This window comes from Schistocerca americana, chromosome 11 (assembly GCF_021461395.2).
Source record: "Schistocerca americana isolate TAMUIC-IGC-003095 chromosome 11, iqSchAmer2.1, whole genome shotgun sequence".
Taxonomy (NCBI): Eukaryota; Metazoa; Arthropoda; class Insecta; order Orthoptera; family Acrididae; genus Schistocerca; species Schistocerca americana.
This window is the reverse complement of record NC_060129.1, coordinates 24,272,749-24,289,925: the sequence shown is the minus strand read 5'-3', so window position 1 is coordinate 24,289,925 and position 17,177 is coordinate 24,272,749. Positions and strand designations below refer to the sequence as shown.

The window sequence follows — 17,177 nt, the reverse complement described above, 5'->3', positions numbered from 1 at the left end:
GTTTACTTTCTTTTATTTTCGCAAGGTTATGATCTGTCCGTTCGTTCATTGACGTCTCTGTTCACTGTAATAAGTTTAGTGTCTGTGTTTTGCCACCGCACCGGAAAACCGAGCGATTAGTAGACGAAAGGACGTGCCTCTCAAATATTCATTGACCTTGTTATTGAAGTCGCGAGCTATATTTGCTGGATTCATATTGTCCACGGAATGCATCTCACGTATTTAATGCACTCTCGTCCAGAGTAGCGAACAGTCAACTGCCAGCCAGGGAGCCTCATTAGCAAGAATACTCTCTCTTCCGTGCCCTGTAGTCGACTGACGTCGAGTGTTTCGATGTTTGTTTAGGTGCAGCGTCCCCATACTACGGCGCAGTTATCTCGCATCGGACGGACGGACGGAGAGATAATACACTCCTGGAAATGGAAAAAAGAACACATTGACACCGGTGTGTCAGACCCACCATACTTGCTCCGGACACTGCGAGAGGGCTGTACAAGCAATGATCACACGCACGGCACAGCGGATACACCAGGAACCGCGGTGTTGGCCGTCGAATGGCGCTAGCTGCGCAGCATTTGTGCACCGCCGCCGTCAGTGTCAGCCAGTTTGCCGTGGCATACGGAGCTCCATCGCAGTCTTTAACACTGGTAGCATGCCGCGACAGCGTGGACGTGAACCGTATGTGCAGTTGACGGACTTTGAGCGAGGGCGTATAGTGGGCATGCGGGAGGCCGGGTGGACGTACCGCCGAACTGCTCAACACGTGGGGCGTGAGGTCTCCACAGTACATCGATGTTGTCGCCAGTGGTCGGCGGAAGGTGCACGTGCCCGTCGACCTGGGACCGGACCGCAGCGATGCACGGATGCACGCCAAGACCGTAGGATCCTACGCAGTACCGTAGGGGACCGCACCGCCACTTCCCAGCAAATTAGGGACACTGTTGCTCCTGGGGTATCGGCGAGGACCATTCGCAACCGTCTCCATGAAGCTGGGCTACGGTCCCACACACCGTTAGGCCGTCTTTCGCTCACGCCCCAACATCGTGCAGCCCGTCTCCAGTGGTGTCGCGACAGGCGTGAATGGAGGGACGAATGGAGACGTGTCGTCTTCAGCGATGAGAGTCGCTTCTGCCTTGGTGCCAATGATGGTCGTATGCGTGTTTGGCGCCGTGCAGGTGAGCGCCACAATCAGGACTGCATACGACCGAGGCACACAGGGCCAACACCCAGCATCATGGTGTGGGGAGCGATCTCCTACACTGGCCGTACACCACTGGTGATCGTCGAGGGGACACTGAATAGCGCACGGTGCATCCAAACCGTCATCGAACCCATCGTTCTACCATTCCTAGACCGGCAAGGGAACTTGCTGTTCCAACAGGACAATGCACGTCCGCATGTATCCCGTGCCACCCAACGTGCTCTAGAAGGTGTAAGTCAACTACCCTGGCCAGCAAGATCTCCGGATCTGTCCCCCGTTGAGCATGTTTGGGACTGGATGAAGCGTCGTCTCACGCGGTCTGCACGTCCAGCACGAACGCTGGTCCAACTGAGGCGCCAGGTGGAAATGGCATGGCAAGCCGTTCCACAGGACTACATCCAGCATCTCTACGATCGTCTCCATGGGAGAATAGCAGCCTGCATTGCTGCGAAAGGTGGATATACACTGTACTAATGCCGACATTGTGCATGCTCTGTTGCCTGTGTCTATGTGCCTGTGGTTCTGTCAGTGTGATCATGTGATGTATCTGACCCCAGGAATGTGTCAATAAAGTTTCCCCTTCCTGGGACAATGAATTCATGGTGTTCTTATTTCAATTTCCAGGAGTGTAATTGTCTGAAAATAAAAAATTAAACTTTTCACTCGAGGGAAGACTTGAACCAAGGACGTCTCGTTCCGCAGCTGCTCACGCTAGCCACGGGACCACGGCGCTCCTGCGCTCAGACTATCCTTGATGTGGCCTATCTTACACATGGACTACTCATTTTTTATATTTTGCTTATTTTTTTTCATAGTTCCACATAACTTCTTCCTGTTTTCTCGATTGATCTGCGTTCAGTTTTTCAAGGCCTATCCACTGTGCCAACTTATAACTAAATATGAGGGGGGTGCGATGGGGACGTTCCCTTGTAAGCAATATGAAGAAACTGTAAACATTAAACGCAAGTCAGGCCGAGGGAATAGTTAATTACGGGAGCGACTCCATATTTCTAACATTTCGCGCCGCTTTCTACTCGGCACAAGGGTGTGTAACAGTTGGCAAAACGCAGCAGTACAGCTGCTCTGCTAAACAACTAAAAGTCTGGACATTTTGAGCCCTCGGAGAGGCCGTGGAGTGCAGGCTCCCCAGCTGTGAGTGCAGCACGGGCGGCCCCATTGGTCTCAGTGTGGACAGGCGGCAGGCGAGTCGCGTGCGCCTCCAGCTCCCGTGTCGTTTCCAGAGCTGAGGTGTGTCACTTCTTTTGCCTTTAATGTTTGTCCCTTAAAGACTCGTCGTTGAGAGAGACATGTAGGTGAGGAAAGTGTGGTGTAGTCTGTAGAAATTTTTCTGGCTTAAATGTGCGACAGCGTCCACAGAGACTGTAGCCAGAGGCTGGAGTGGGAGGTGACTTTAGGTGGGAGTCTCGTAACGTACCGCCAGATTGTAAAACGGTAGAGATACCGTATGAGGTAACTCAGGTAAAATTCCAATTTTGTTTGTTTACAGAAATTAGAGTACTTGCATCTTTGAATGTTTTTGAGGAAACCGATTACTGTATTCGAACAGAACCCTATAGGGATACAGTATAGCATAGATGACGGAGAGATGTTGACCACACTTTTCTGCAAGATCTGGCGTAAAGAGAGGCAGCTCCCCGAAGCGTTGCACAGACTCACAATAGCGTGACGTTACGTTTAACTCCTCCTCAAGTTTGTTATTAACAATGAACAACAGTTTGAAAACAAACACCATGACCGGCGACCTAGTACAGGAAGAATGCCAACAGCTGAGCTGAGACGCCGCCATTTCCCACAACAGTCACTAAAGACAACAGCACAGCGCACTCGGTTGCAAATAAAACTGTCTCACTTTCACGTCATTTCAGTTCGGTTCGTAAAACAAAACGGCGAACTGCTGATAAGAAGTGAAGAGAGACAACTCACAGTTTAAAGAAAATCACAAGTCCTGCGGCTCTGCGTCTCCATCTGTACTCCGTAAGCCACCTGACGGTGTGTGGCGGAGGGTAGTTTAGTGAACCGGTGTCGCTCCCCCCCTCTTCCTGTTCCAGTCGCGTATGGTTCGCGGGCAGAGCGATTGCTGGGAAGCCTCTCTGACTTCACCTCCGCGGACTTTTCGCGATACGCACGTAGGCGGCAGCGACGCACCGGCCGACTGCTGCAGCGGTGTTCGCTCTCGGAACTTCGGCAGTGGGCCACGGCGTGACGCGGAACCCCCCTCTTGCAGCGCCTGCCGCAGCAGACGGCTGAGGAGGCGAGAGACGCTTTGGCGCTCGCTAAACGAACCTGTGACGAAACGCGCTGCTCTCCTCTAGAACTACTGAATAGTGACTGGGAATCTTGTTATGGCTGTAGAAATCGTCTTACTGATTTTGTGATTGGTGAAACACAACAAAATTAGGTGGGATCCTACCATCTTATGTTTATTGTTATGCTGAGCATTAAAACTTACGTAGTCATCACATCATTATGCAGTGTTCACGGTAGAAGCGTTACAGCTCGCCAACGACGGAGAAGAAACTTATTGGAACAACGCCTGTGAGGTGGGAGGTAATGAAAAACCCCTAAAAATAAGTTACGAGAATTGTGCGGTGGACGCACTGGACTTGCATATCTAAACCACACGTAGCATCTCTGTGCATCCCCGTGTACGTAGTCTGGCTGACGATATATCGAACATCGATTCCCCTGTCTGCTGTCATAGAGTTAGAATTGGCATCCCTGTCCGTGGATGTGTGACTAGTAGTGGCAGACTACATTCTGAACAAGTGGTTCTGTGGCCCTGCTGTGACAGTGTTACAGCTGGAAGGTCTCTGACGCTGCTGGTGGATGACGCGGTCGTCTGTAAGGAAGCAGCGACGCCAGAAGGCGGTGCAGATTTGCTGAATCACCTGCAGAGGATTAATGAACATTGGAGGCTCTGCCAGTTGACGCTGAACGTAAATCTATTTAACATATCGCTCAAACATAGGAAAAGAAATCCACTGCTCTAAAACTACATACCTGATGACAAATTTCTGGAAGCAGTAAGTTACCTATCGTAAGTCTATGAGTAGCTATCCAGAGCGAACCTATGTGGAATGAGGATGGAAACCAATTAGCAGGAAAAGGGGATGCCAGGCACATTCGTAGGGAAAATCTTGAGCAAACGTAAACCATATACGAGACACGTGGCTCCCAAGGCGCTTGTGCGACCGATTCTAGAGTACTGTTCGTCAGTCTGGGACGCTCACCAGGTGGGACTGGAGGAAGAGACAGGGGAGGTCCAAAGAAGAGCGGCGCGTTTCGTCACGGGACCTTTTGGTCTGCGCGAGAGAGAGCGTCACAGAGACGGCCAACAAAGTCGAGCGGCAGACGCTGCAGGAGAGGCGTTGTGCATCAGGGAGAGGTCTGCTGCTGACATTGCGAGAGAGCATTTTCCGCTAAGACTCGCACTACACACTGCCTCTCCCCCCTCACACTTCTCGCGAAATGGCCACAGCGAGAAAATTCGAGGAGTTAAGAGCTGATACTTACTGCAACCATTTGTCCAGTGGTTGTTCTGTAATTTTGTAATCTTACAGTGACTGGTCTCCCTGTGTAGGTACTCGCACTACGTTACGCCTGTCCGTGTCGAGGGTCCGCTGCGACTCCCTGCACCAAAGCCTGCTCCCCCTGCAGGTCCTCCTGTACTCCGCTGCAGTTTCCCACCGCTGCGACTCCTCCGTGTGCAGCAGCTGAAGCCTGACGGAACTTCTGACGTCATCTACTACGTCATACATATATAGCGAAAAGTAACGGTCCTGTAGCACTCCCTTGGGGGCACACCCTAAAAGCCAGTAGTACAATTATGCCCCTAAACTGTAGACCAATGCACCAGCGCCCCAAGCGTGCATATCCGTAACTACGGGCAGGTTCACGTAGACCTGTTACTCCGTCCACGCGGGACATACCTGGCGCGCATGCGCAGCAGACAGTGGTAACGCGCGAATTGCAAACACGACTGTGATCTGTTGTGGAGTCGTTCGTTCTTCCACGTGAAACACGAGGGGGACCGTGTCACATATTGGAACGTCATCTGTTCGAATTATTCATCTCACTCAAGGTTCCTCTTTCATAAGAAACTGTGTATCATTATTTATCAAGTAGTTGTTAATTTCTTATGTAGGTTACTACTGTTCTGAATTACAGACTCAACACTTAGTTTTACATTACGACACTTGGTTACACAGCTATATGTGTTCATACAGCATTCTGCACATGGAGGACCCACTTGTTTTTGCAGCTGTTGCCCTGCCAGTGACAGTAAATCTTCGGACTGAAAGCCAGATGTTGTTGGTGAGTTCGATCCTGGTTGAAAAGAAGCGACAAATGCATGGGATTAGATTCACTGCTTACGAAAGAACTGAGGCTCGAAGTATAAGCATGAATTTCGGACCTTCGTGAGGATGGACATGGCCTGTTTCGAGAAGCTGCTGTCTATGATGTTGTTGTTGTTGTGGTCTTCAGTCCTGAGACTGGTTTGATGCAGCTCTCCATGCTACTCTATCCTGTGCAAGCTTCTTCATCTCCCAGTACCTACTGCAACCTACATCCCTCTCAATCTGCTTAGTGTATTCATCTCTTGGTCTCCCTCTACGATTTTTACCCTCCACGCTGCCCTCCAATACTAAATTGGTGATCCCTTGATGCCTCAGAACATGTCCTACCAACCGATCCCGTCTTCTGGTCAAGTTGTGCCACAAACTTCTCTTCTCCCCAATCCTTTTCAATACTTTCTCATTAGTTATATGATCTACCCATCTAATCTTCAGTATTCTTCTGTAGCACCACATTTCGAAAGCTTCTATTCTCTTCTTGTCCAAACTAGTTATCGTCCATGTTTCACTTCCATACATGGCTACACTCCATACAAACACTTTCAGAAACGACTTCCTGACACTTAAATCTATACTCGATGTTAACAAAGTTCTCTTCTTCAGAAACGCTTTCCTTGCCATTGTCAGTCTACATTTTATATCCTCTCTACTTCGACCATCATCAGTTATTCTGCTCCCCAAATAGCAAAACTCCTTTACTACTTTAAGTGTCTCATTTCCTAATCTAATTCCCTCAGCATCATCCGACTGAATTCGACTACATTCCATTATCCTCGTCTGTCTGTGATAGAAGATGGAATTAACAAGTGTGACACAATCATAAGGGAGGCTATCTCACATTCTTGAAACTAAGAATAAAATCATATGTTTATACATTTGGTGGTTATACCAGCCTACATCATCAATAAAATACCGGTAAATGCACTGTTACGATGCAGGCTGGATGTAACACTACGTTTCCTGCTGACTGGGGAATCTTTCAAAAGTCTGGCTATTAACCACATAATACCACAGCCCACCATTTAAAAACTTGTTGTCGATGTATGCTCTGCAATTTGCAGCACAATTTAAAGCTGTACTTGTGTTAATTTTCCAAGTTTGGAATGTATATATACACAGAGGGGTCCAAAACTGTATCCACTGTTTAAAAGTCCATAATCGGCAAACTAATTGAGAGAGTTGTCTCATCTTTGGTAGTGTAATAGATTGTAGTTCCGGCAATCGCCACACAAGCGTTGTATTGCGTTGTTTTGTTTTGTCAGATCGCAGTCGACAGATAGTCAGTGTTTTGTTGTTAGCTGCACCTAGTTACTCGAGTAAACATGGCTGGCGCAAGGCTTACATTCGATGAAAGGAAGTCAGTTTTGAAGAGGTATTTCAAGTACCAAAACATTAATGAGGTCCAACAGCAATGGCGAAATGAGTAGCAAACAGACCCACCGACACGTTTAACGATTCCACGCATTCGAGACAAATGTGAAGCCGAAGGCTGCGTTACAGATGTACACAGACAACGATCTGGACGACCTGTAACAGTAACAAGTCAAGCTAACTCCCGCCGCGTGTTACAACAGTTCACTCGCCCACCACAGAAGTCTCTGAGGCAGTGTGCCCGTGAAACTGGAGTGACTCGCTCGAGTGTTTGGCGACTTTTGAAGACAGCAGAGTGGAAGTGCTGCATCCCACGATTGCTACACGCAATGAACGAGGACGACCCAGACCGTAGAATGGAGTACTGCGAGTGGTTTACTAACATCGTGTGCAAGGATGAAGAGTTTGCAGAGATGATTGTGTGGTCTGATGAGGCACAGTTCAAACTCAATGGCACAGTAAATCGACACAATTGCATCTACTGGGCTGCCGAAAATATGAGACGTCCCTGTAGACAAAGCCGTGAATTTGCCAGGAGTAAATGTGTGCTGTGGGTTGACTCACCAGGGCTCGATTGGGCCATTCTTCTTTGACGGCGAGGTGTACCTTCAGAAGCTTCAGACATCCATTTTACCTGCCATCCGAGACTTGTATGGAGACAGAAGAGTTTGCTTTCAACAAGATGGTGGCCCAGCCCACTACCAAAATCGTGTTAGGGCGTATCTCGTCGAAAATCTACCAGGAAGATGGATAGGCCGTAGAGGTGCTGTGGAGCACCCACCACATTCCCCAGACCTAACTCCTCTGGACTTTTACCTGTGGGGAACACTTAAAGACGTCGTTTATCGACAAAGGCCTCGCACATTGGATGAACTTGGAGAATCCATCGTACACTCGTGTGCAAATATCCAACTGAACACGTTGCAGTCGGTAGTTGGTGCTGCAGTTCGGCGGCATCGTTTGTGTGTGGATGTTAATGGTGACCATTTCGAACACCTACAGTGATATCTTTAAGATGGACTTTACGCTACTCTCTCACCAAAAATGAGACAACACCGTCAATTAGTTTGCAAGTTATGGACTTTTAAACAGTGGATACCTTTTTTGGTCCCCTCTATATATATGATCTACTCAGAGTTTTGCAGTCCTCGTCTGTCGCACTGTGCCAAAATGCAACGACTTTCTCCCTTTCAATTCCAGTTTCTGTTTTCTGGCATGCTGAAATCGAGCAAGAGATGCTATTAAATCAAACCGGAACTTTCGTAAACTAGGAAATTACGATACAAATCGTAAATCGCCGTATAACGTTATATGCATATTACTCAGAAGAAAACGACTTCCGATGTAGCTTAATACGATACAGTGGGTCATAACTCACCTTCCTCGCTGTATGCCTGATTTAAGACGCTTAACGCCTCTTTGCTGCATTTCATTTCTAGAATACGAAGCTATCAATAGAAAAATCCTTTCTCAAACAGCTAGTATAAAAGAGTCTACTGCATTTATGAAACCTGCTTACTGAAAAACAGAATGTGTAAGATCCCCAACGCGAAAACTTCCCAACACGAAAATCTGAATTTAGCCGCTAGACACCTAGCAGCAACCAAACAACAAGCAGTAAGCACTGCGGATAATCTATCTGCTAATTTTCGTAGTTTCACCTGTTCTACCGCTAGATGGCTGTCGCGCATGATCAGTGCCGTTCGTGGCGAATTCTCGTGTAATGGCCGCTTAAGTTACTCAGAAGTCCGAAGACTCCTCTCCGTTCAGGATGATACGCTGTGTTCCGTTTGCTGGGCGCTATTCTGTCCAGTCACACAGCTGGTGTCATATTCCATACGCTTGTTATTTTGTTGATCAGGCGGCCGTGCGAAACTGTATGGAATGCCTTTCGTAAGACAACGAAAAATTTTGGGTGAAAAGTAGATGCTTTTGTCCCATAGTGGGCAATGATTTTGGAAGAAGGCATAGAGATGCGAATCGCGCCGATTTGTGGAACAACTTTATCATGTCCAGTAGTGAAATGAGGCGGATGGCTCAGTTTACAAGAGGAGATAAGGATTACAATTTTTTATTCGTTTCACATAGTGATGAAGAAAACTAACAAGGGAATGTTCCAATAAGACAAGTCGAAATCTAGCCCACAAATTTTTTACACAGGAAGAAGGCAACGAAAGAAATGCACTGTCAAAATATTAGCTGCTAAGAGACAGTACAAAAAAAAAAAAAAAAAAAAAAGTTGAAAATTGCCAAATGCGTTGCGCGCCAGGCGGCGGTAGATATGTACACCCCTACTGATGCTGCAGCAGCTGCGCATGCGCAACACAGCCGACATCGGTGGTGCATTTATAAACAGGAAACACGACACAACCCCAACTGTAGTTTGTAAAGGACGTTTCAGGTTACCGTTCCTTGATAGTTTCTCGGCCACTATAGTACAATGTTACTATTGCTTCGAATTAGGCAGTCAACAAACATCTATCACAAATTATCAGTTGTATTTTGCAGTAATGGGAGCTACTGACAATACAGATAAAGTTGAATTGATATTTAGTGCGATTTCGTAAGAGATGCCTGCTAAGAAAACTTTTTTTTCTTCCTCCAGTTTGAGAGTGATGTAGAATGCAGTTAACGTTCTCAATTTAGCAATGATGAAATATAAAGGACGTGGCTTCCAGCCGAAATCACCTACCTCTCCTGAGGATGTGCATATTTGTCATTTGTTACTTGATTTCCTTGACATTCATTCGAATGATGTCGACATTTCGTTTGAAACTGTGGATACGTCAGAAGAAATACGAAATAACGGTGACGATTCCGTGAACTGTGGTTGGGACGACGTCAGCCGTGCCAGTAACAGTTGTGAAGGAGAATACCTCCCAAGTCTGAAAACAACACACGTACTGCAACAGCTTTCAGCGACAAAGAGAAGGCAGCCAAGTATCGGTTAGACGAAGGACGGGAAAACGCTCGAAGTTACGCAGTGCGTGAAGGCGTTTCCGTTTCGTACAATCTGGGCGTGAACTGTAGAAGTGGAAGAAGGAATTAGAGGAAGTGAGGAATGTGCGCCAAACGGAGGCCCCAAACCACCTGAGTGGAAAAACTGTCGGGGGGAGATGGGGGACTGGCCGGATGGAGAGGCTGTGCGCCGTCAGCGGCGGAGGTGTGCGGGGCTGCAGCCGGCGCGGCCACTGCCGGCTCTGGGCCTCTGGCCGGCCGGCTGCGCGGCTTCCAGGAGTCGCACAGAGCAGGAGGCCGCAGAGCCACCGGGTTTACGTCACGTGACCGTGTGGAGCAGCTGCCGGTGGCGGGCAGTGCTGCACGGGAATTCGCGGCTGACTCAGAGGCGAAACCTGCCGCCGTCGCCGCAACTGGTGTTTACAGCGCCGATCAGTCGGGTTTGGTGAGAGAACTGCGTGCGGCCCGCTCTTTATCGTGTCGGGGTGGAAAAGAGGCGGAGTCGGCTGCCCACTCAGTGAATGCAATGACACATTCTTGTACCATAATGCCGGTAGGAAGTGCGGGCGGTTTACTGTTTCTGCAGCTGTACATCTGTCTGCGAGAACCGCAACACAAAGTAGGGACCAAAAATAGAAAATGGACTGTCTAAGTGCAAAGATTTTGTGATCAATGTATCAAAATCTGCGACAATGGGAAAGAATAATTTCCACCATTTCGTTCGAGAAGTATTCCTACCAGCTGCAGAAACCAATTCACTGCTTTCGTTGCACTCATGTTCTGGACATAACGACGCCTCTGTTTTTGTGGACGGTGACGAAAAATGTGTGGATGTAATGTGGATTCCGCCTGGAATCGCTACTGCGATTCGACCTCTCGATAAAGAATGTTTTGGACAGTGGAAAGCATTTTTTGAGGAAATTACCAGACAACATCATTTCCGATACCTCTCTCTCGTTTCTGGTTTATCAGCGGAAGAGTATTCTTAAGCTACCGCCATTTGTCCATCGCCAGTTCTCTTGGCCACGCTTTACGAATTACGTCAGTCACGCCTGGAATGAAGCGCAATATGCAGAACAATGGCCGGGACCACTTGTGACTCCATCCCAGTTCTGTCTAAATAAAAATAGTGGTCGCTGCATCAATGTTTCCTTTGTCCGGTTTGTTTCTGACATTCAAGTGACACTTTGCATTTTTGTCACGACTACACAGAATAAACAAACAACTGTTACGCTGATAGTCAAATGTACAACATTCGATCATCATTGCAAGGAATGGCCTACAGGAAATGTTATAAAATGTGGTACTGCAAGACACATTCCAGTTCAACAAGTTACAAGTCCTCACTGATGGAAGTCGCCTGCCACATCAGACACGGCCATGATTTTATTCTCTCTGCTAGCCACTGATACACGTGCAAGAGTGCAACAGCCGGTATGAAGTTATTCAGACAGTTGTCTGCACAGTTCAAGGCAGGTTTCCACAGCGGCAGACGGGCTGACGAGCACGAGCGGCAGAGAACCCGCCCGGCAGGCCTCTTGCAGGTCTCCCTGGCGGCCGCACTGCAGCTGCTGGCGCGTCCCTGGCCCTCCCCTGTCACCTCATCGCAAAGTGGACACCTGCGGTTTGACGTGGAGTCCCAACCACGTGTCTTTCGTGGCCACTCCAACGTCTCAGGAAGTGACTGCTCGGTTAGAAATCACAGTGGAAGCAGTTGTGGTCTGAACGGGATTTGATCCCGCTCTCTCTGGATCACGAAGCGGGCGCTTTGCCACTACATCATAGATCTTTTAGAGAAAAAAAAGGAACAAAAAAGAATATGACCATTAGACGTTACAAACCTAGTGGAAACGCTAGCTGTGTCGCCTCCTCTTCAGATGATGCTCGAAGTCGGTAACTGGCGGTCTGTTTGTAATTTTCCCTCAGTGGTAGTGAGAGGCCAGGGAAAGGCGGCAGCCGACATACGAGGAAAACTTTGGACCAGTGGTAACGAGAGATGGAGATGCAATTCCGTTGCAAAGAGCACGATCTCCGCGCATGTCACGCTTCCGTAGAAGTTGAGACACTTAAATTCCTGCTTCCCTACTCCATTTTGGATGCTCCGTCAAGAAGAGTGCGCTTGACACACAAAATAATCCTCACTGAACACCAAAGTTTCGCGTCGTGGCTGTAGCAGGACGGAGCTGTATCCTGTGTGGCGAGTATTAGCTCCAGAGAGTAGAAACCAGTAAGACAGCGTTCACAGGCAGTTCTCCTCCGTACAGACGGTTCCAGCCGCACACCAGAGAACGGCCTCCCTCCAGGACGACAACGCGCCACCAGCAGCCCTCGCGTGGAGGCGGCGTCGGCGCCGCCCCCGACTGCAGGCGGACCACAGCTTCGGCGGCAGCTGCCCCTGCGTAGCACAGACTTGTTTGTCTCTTACGATGCAGACTGACTATTCTGTATCCCGCCCGTTGCCTGCGACACGTATCAAAGTTGAGTAATCGTAATTGTGTTTCGCAATGAAATTGATTCGTACGAGTTGTTTGACTGTTTATGTCTAGCGAACCGAGTATGTAGGATTCCTAGACACAACGTAAGCCAGGCTTCAGGTGCTCAGAATTGCTGTCTGTTAACTCCGGACAATCCCACTGCGCGGCGCTGCGTGTCTGATTCTGGGAGTCGCGCGCTAGCCGGGCAGGGTTGTACAGACCGCTGTCGTAAGCCGCTCTCGGCGCGGCAAAAAAGGGTGCACCGTAACTTCAACATTTTTTTACAAAATACTTGCAGCTAAAAGTTTGGCAATCCATTTCTTTCGATGTTTTCTTCCTCTGTAAAAAATTTCAGAGTAGATTTCGACATGTCTTACTGGACTGTTCCGTTGTAAGTCATAGTTTGTGTATACGCCCTGAACACGGAGCACACTGCAGCAGAATTTGGAGACGGAAGACGTTACAGCAGTGGTGACCTGCAGCCAGCACAGGTCACGTGACCGGCTTGTAGAGGCAGGAATAAAGCGGGAAACAGGTACTCGTTTGGCGCTTCTAACCCGGAGCGTAAGAAACGGTCTGACAGATGCCCGTCAATTGTGTGTCTTCAAGGTGTAGCGCAACTATATTATAACAAAAGGTAGACACATAGAATCCAAAACTCTTTGTTTCGTCATAAAAGGGTGAATCTTTCAGGGTACTAAATGTATTATATAGGAGAGAAGAACACGAGGACAAGCTCACTAGGGTATACGCCATGGTGCGAAATCGCTCGCGATAAATTCTTCGCGGCTGTCCGTGTTGTGACGTCACCAAAGTCTGTCGTGGAGACAGCACTTCCGCTATCCGTACTTACTGGTACAACGTCGCAAAGAAACCTGCACAAATACTCACTAAGGCTTTGAAAAGAACCAAAACGAATTGCAAAATGATTTAGACAAGATATCCAAATGGTGCAAGGAGTGGTAATTGACTAAAAATCATGGGAAGTGTGAAGTCGTCCACATGAGCACGACAAAGAAACCACTATTTCCTGTACGATGTTAGTGAGCCGACGCACCGCAATCCCTCCTGCTTGTTCTTCGTACGTCTCTCGCTGATATGGCCACTTGGGCAGTTCTTGCAGCAGAACGGATAGCTATTTAGATGCAAGCAGGCGATCTGTGTGTCCAATTTGGTGGTGAGAGTAGCTAAACCATTTGAAGTAAATTCCAAGACGCCATCACAGTACATTTATTAAAAAATGCAGTAAAACAGTTTGCATTTAAATAGATGAAACGGTTCACCACATGAAGTTACAAAAATCGGGACGTGTGCGTGTGTGTCGCAGGAGTTTAAAGTCTGACATGTGCTGAGATGAAATCTTGTTCAGAGCCCAAAGGCGACATTGCAGTTGTGAAAATAACTCTTACAGTAAATGGCGAATATATACATACATTATTGAAAACAGGTTCCCCTTTTATGCAGAAAGAGTAATTTCTCTTGTTACGTAAACATGTTTAGGCACCTCTGTGCCATCCCCAGTGGACATCTGATTATTGTAAGCTGTAGAAAGTGAACATATTTTATGTTTTAATTGGTCTAACAAAGACAGGCCTAAAGAAAGTTTTTTTTTTCTTCTTACCGTGATTTTTACATTACGCAGTTTTGCAGGACTATCTGTATGGTGTCCTGCACTGCACACCTCTTGATTATTCAGCGACGTAATTTTGGCGTCAAAACATTTAGCGTATACATGTTATTGCTCAATTTTTTTGCGACATCATTCTTTTGCGTTCTGAGGGCACTGCACACACAAACACACGTTGTGTTTGCTAAAGCCGTTAGCGTTCAACTCTTCTCGAGAGTATTTGGCGACGAATTTGAATTTTGGTTACACTATCGGCCTCTCTCTCTCTCTCTCTCTCTCTCTCTCTCTCTCTCTCTCTCTCTCTCTCTCTCTCTCTTTGTGCGCCAGTTTCTTTTCTCTCTACTAATTTGTTGGTTTAATTTCTCGATCATATGGGACTTGCCACTATTTTCCTCTGGTATATGTTTTATTGTGTGTAGCTGCTTTGTGTAATGGTGTTAGCTTACGGATGTTCTGTTGAGTCTGTGCAGTCCGAATCTGAAGCTTGTGCGGCACCGGGTGATTCGGCGGTTTGTGAACGGCGATGCTTCGTGGCTGTCGGTTTCCCGACTATTGTGAAGCCATGGTATCGTGTTTCTGTTTCGGACGGCGATATTCAGAAAATTTAGTGTGTTTTCTGATTCCGATCATAGCCTGGTGTGAATGTGTGGGTCTAAGTTGTTTGTTTCGCCGTGTAGCGGTTACACAGGTGACCGCCTGCTGCGCCACAGGTGGGCCCTGGCGGCCGATGCTGACTGAGGGGAAGTTGCAGGTCCGTCTCGCAGCCGAGTACTGGAGGCTGGCGGGCGCGAGTCTCTGTCGCGGCCCCACGGCTGGCTCGCGACTGAAGGGCTCCTCACGATAGTTTACAGGTATCTCTAGTCAGTGTCACGGTGTTACCGGAGTTGTCATACACAGCACAAAATGTTATGTACAAATAAATGAACAAAGGATTGATTTTTTGTATTCTTTATTTGAAAGACCAACGCATATGATGTAACTGCTTGTGCTTCCTGAATGCCGTATGTCAGCGTTGTGTCAGCATATCCACCAGCTCCTGGTTTCCCCACTCCCTGGCGAGGTCCAGGGGGGTCCTGCCATCCACATCCCGGGCCCGCCTGTCCGCCCCCGCCAGGAGGAGCTCAGCCGCCGCCCCTGCGTGGCCCCTCATTGCCGCCCTGTGCAGCGGCGTCTGCCCCTGCCAATCCCTGGCGTTGGGGTCAGCAGAGGCGCCGACCAACAGCCGCACCACACCAGCGTGGCCACTGAATGCAGCCAAGTGCAGGGGCGTGCTCTGCTCCCAGCTGTCCCTGGCGTCGACCTCCGCGCCGGCGCCGACGAGGCAGCTGGCCGCCGCCACGTGACCCCCGCCTGCTGCCACGTGCAGGGCGGTCCAGCTGCCCCCAAACACCCGCTCCCGCCTCGCCCCCACGTCCGCCCCCGCCGCCAGCAACTCGCGCAGCTGCTCCGCCGCGCCCTGCCTGGCCGCCTCTATCAGCCTCCTCCCTCTCTCCTGTTGAGAGAGGCTCCTGCACAAAACACCGACACTCTCTCACTCTACTACACACACACACACACACACACACACACACACACACACACACACACACACACACACCGAATGAAAGAAACCGTCACAGACGCCACACTGCGAGCAGCCCTCAATACACTTCTGCCCAGCCATGAGTTACAAATCTAGAAATCTTCCCTCTATGATACAGATCAACCAGCGTATCACAGACACATACCAGTATCCCATAATTGAAATCTGCATCCACTTCCCATTAAAAATTGGTGCACTGCATCTGTTTTAACTTTTTCTCCTAATTCACTCGGAGGAGTGACCTCCTGTCACCTCAGCATCCTGCTGGTAACCGATCTTTGAGCTTCAGTGAAACACACCTCTAACGGTTACTTGTGTGTGGAGCAATCCCTTCCGACACTCGGGAAGAAAACATAGGTAACTAATGTCATCTCTAAGTACAGAAATACAACTTCCTCGTCTGTTAACAAAACGTAGATCGCAACACGGACAATATTAGTGAAAGCGATAGCCGTGAATATTGGATTCATTCCTGGGTTTATGTATTACTCTATACCAATGTTATCTTCATCAATATATTTTCCACTACATGTGAATACATTTATTCCAGTGTTTGTTCCGCTTCCTCAAACAACTCTGCAAGTTTTGTTGTGATACCCTGTAGTTCTCTCAGCGATGCATTTTAAATCTCATCTGTGTATGAGAAAGAACGCCCTTTACGGTTCGTCATAATTTTTAGGAACAAAATTTCACATCGGGTGATGGTGCAGCCATGCGCGTCACCACAGTATGGTTTGTAGCCAACAATCACGAGCACGCAACGAATTCTAAACAGATGCGTTATCGCAGTGCAGAAATCATCAACTGTTCCGCTACAAATCTGAAGGGGTTTTTTTTTTCGGATTCCGTCATGCCGCTCACGTTGAGCTTGTAGGTTTTACTGCTTGCTGACCGTTTCACCTTGAGACAAGAATTCGTGGTGCACCAAACTGTTGAAATCGAAGAAATATTTACACCAGTCGTAAACACTTCCCGTACTGATAGTAGATTCGCCAAAAGCAAAATATAATGTCTCTAAAAGCTTGATGACTTTCACTCCGTTCCCATAGCCAAATGTAATACAAACGCGATAATCCGCTTTTACGTTAAGCAAATAATCGCCAATTCTACTAACACACCAATAAGCTTTCCAAGACGTGACCACAGACTAAATATCCCATTTACGTGGTGGAGATATACTTTTCACACATGTTTACCTACACAACGACAAAAAAGTCTTGCGAATGTCAGTTATAAAAAACGCAAAATGGCGAGTCCCCGTTATTTTTGAGCACTACTCGTGTCGCAAGAGTTGTCGCGTTTCAGAGCACCCCATCAAAGGAAACGCTTAGATTCTCCAGTACAGCTGCACTGTGTTTTGTTTAAAAACCGTATCGGACGGAATGTATGCGCCAATTGTGGATGAAGTTGTACACGAACACGCATTCACACGAACAGGCGCCCGCTTTTATATTTCTTACAGATACGGGAACGCTGACATTTGATTCCTGTTCCCGTGTTTATGCAATTTACTCCGTAATGTCGTGTTTTTCTGTACAGGGCAGTCGCTGAGGTGGGAGTGAGCGGCGCCAGGCTGTGTGGCCAGACT

At 48.2% G+C, this 17,177-nt stretch overlaps 1 protein-coding gene across 1 annotated transcript in view; it reads right to left on the bottom strand.

Moving 5' to 3' along the window:
* Positions 1–15,013: 15,013 nt before the first annotated feature.
* Positions 15,014–17,177, bottom strand: part of LOC124553968 (E3 ubiquitin-protein ligase mind-bomb-like) — a 40,706-nt gene continuing 38,542 nt past the window's right edge. Inside the window, exon 3 of the mRNA XM_047127993.1 lies at positions 15,014–15,515. Within this exon, the coding sequence (XP_046983949.1) occupies positions 15,014–15,515 (502 nt within the window). The remainder of the gene's footprint in view (positions 15,516–17,177) is intronic.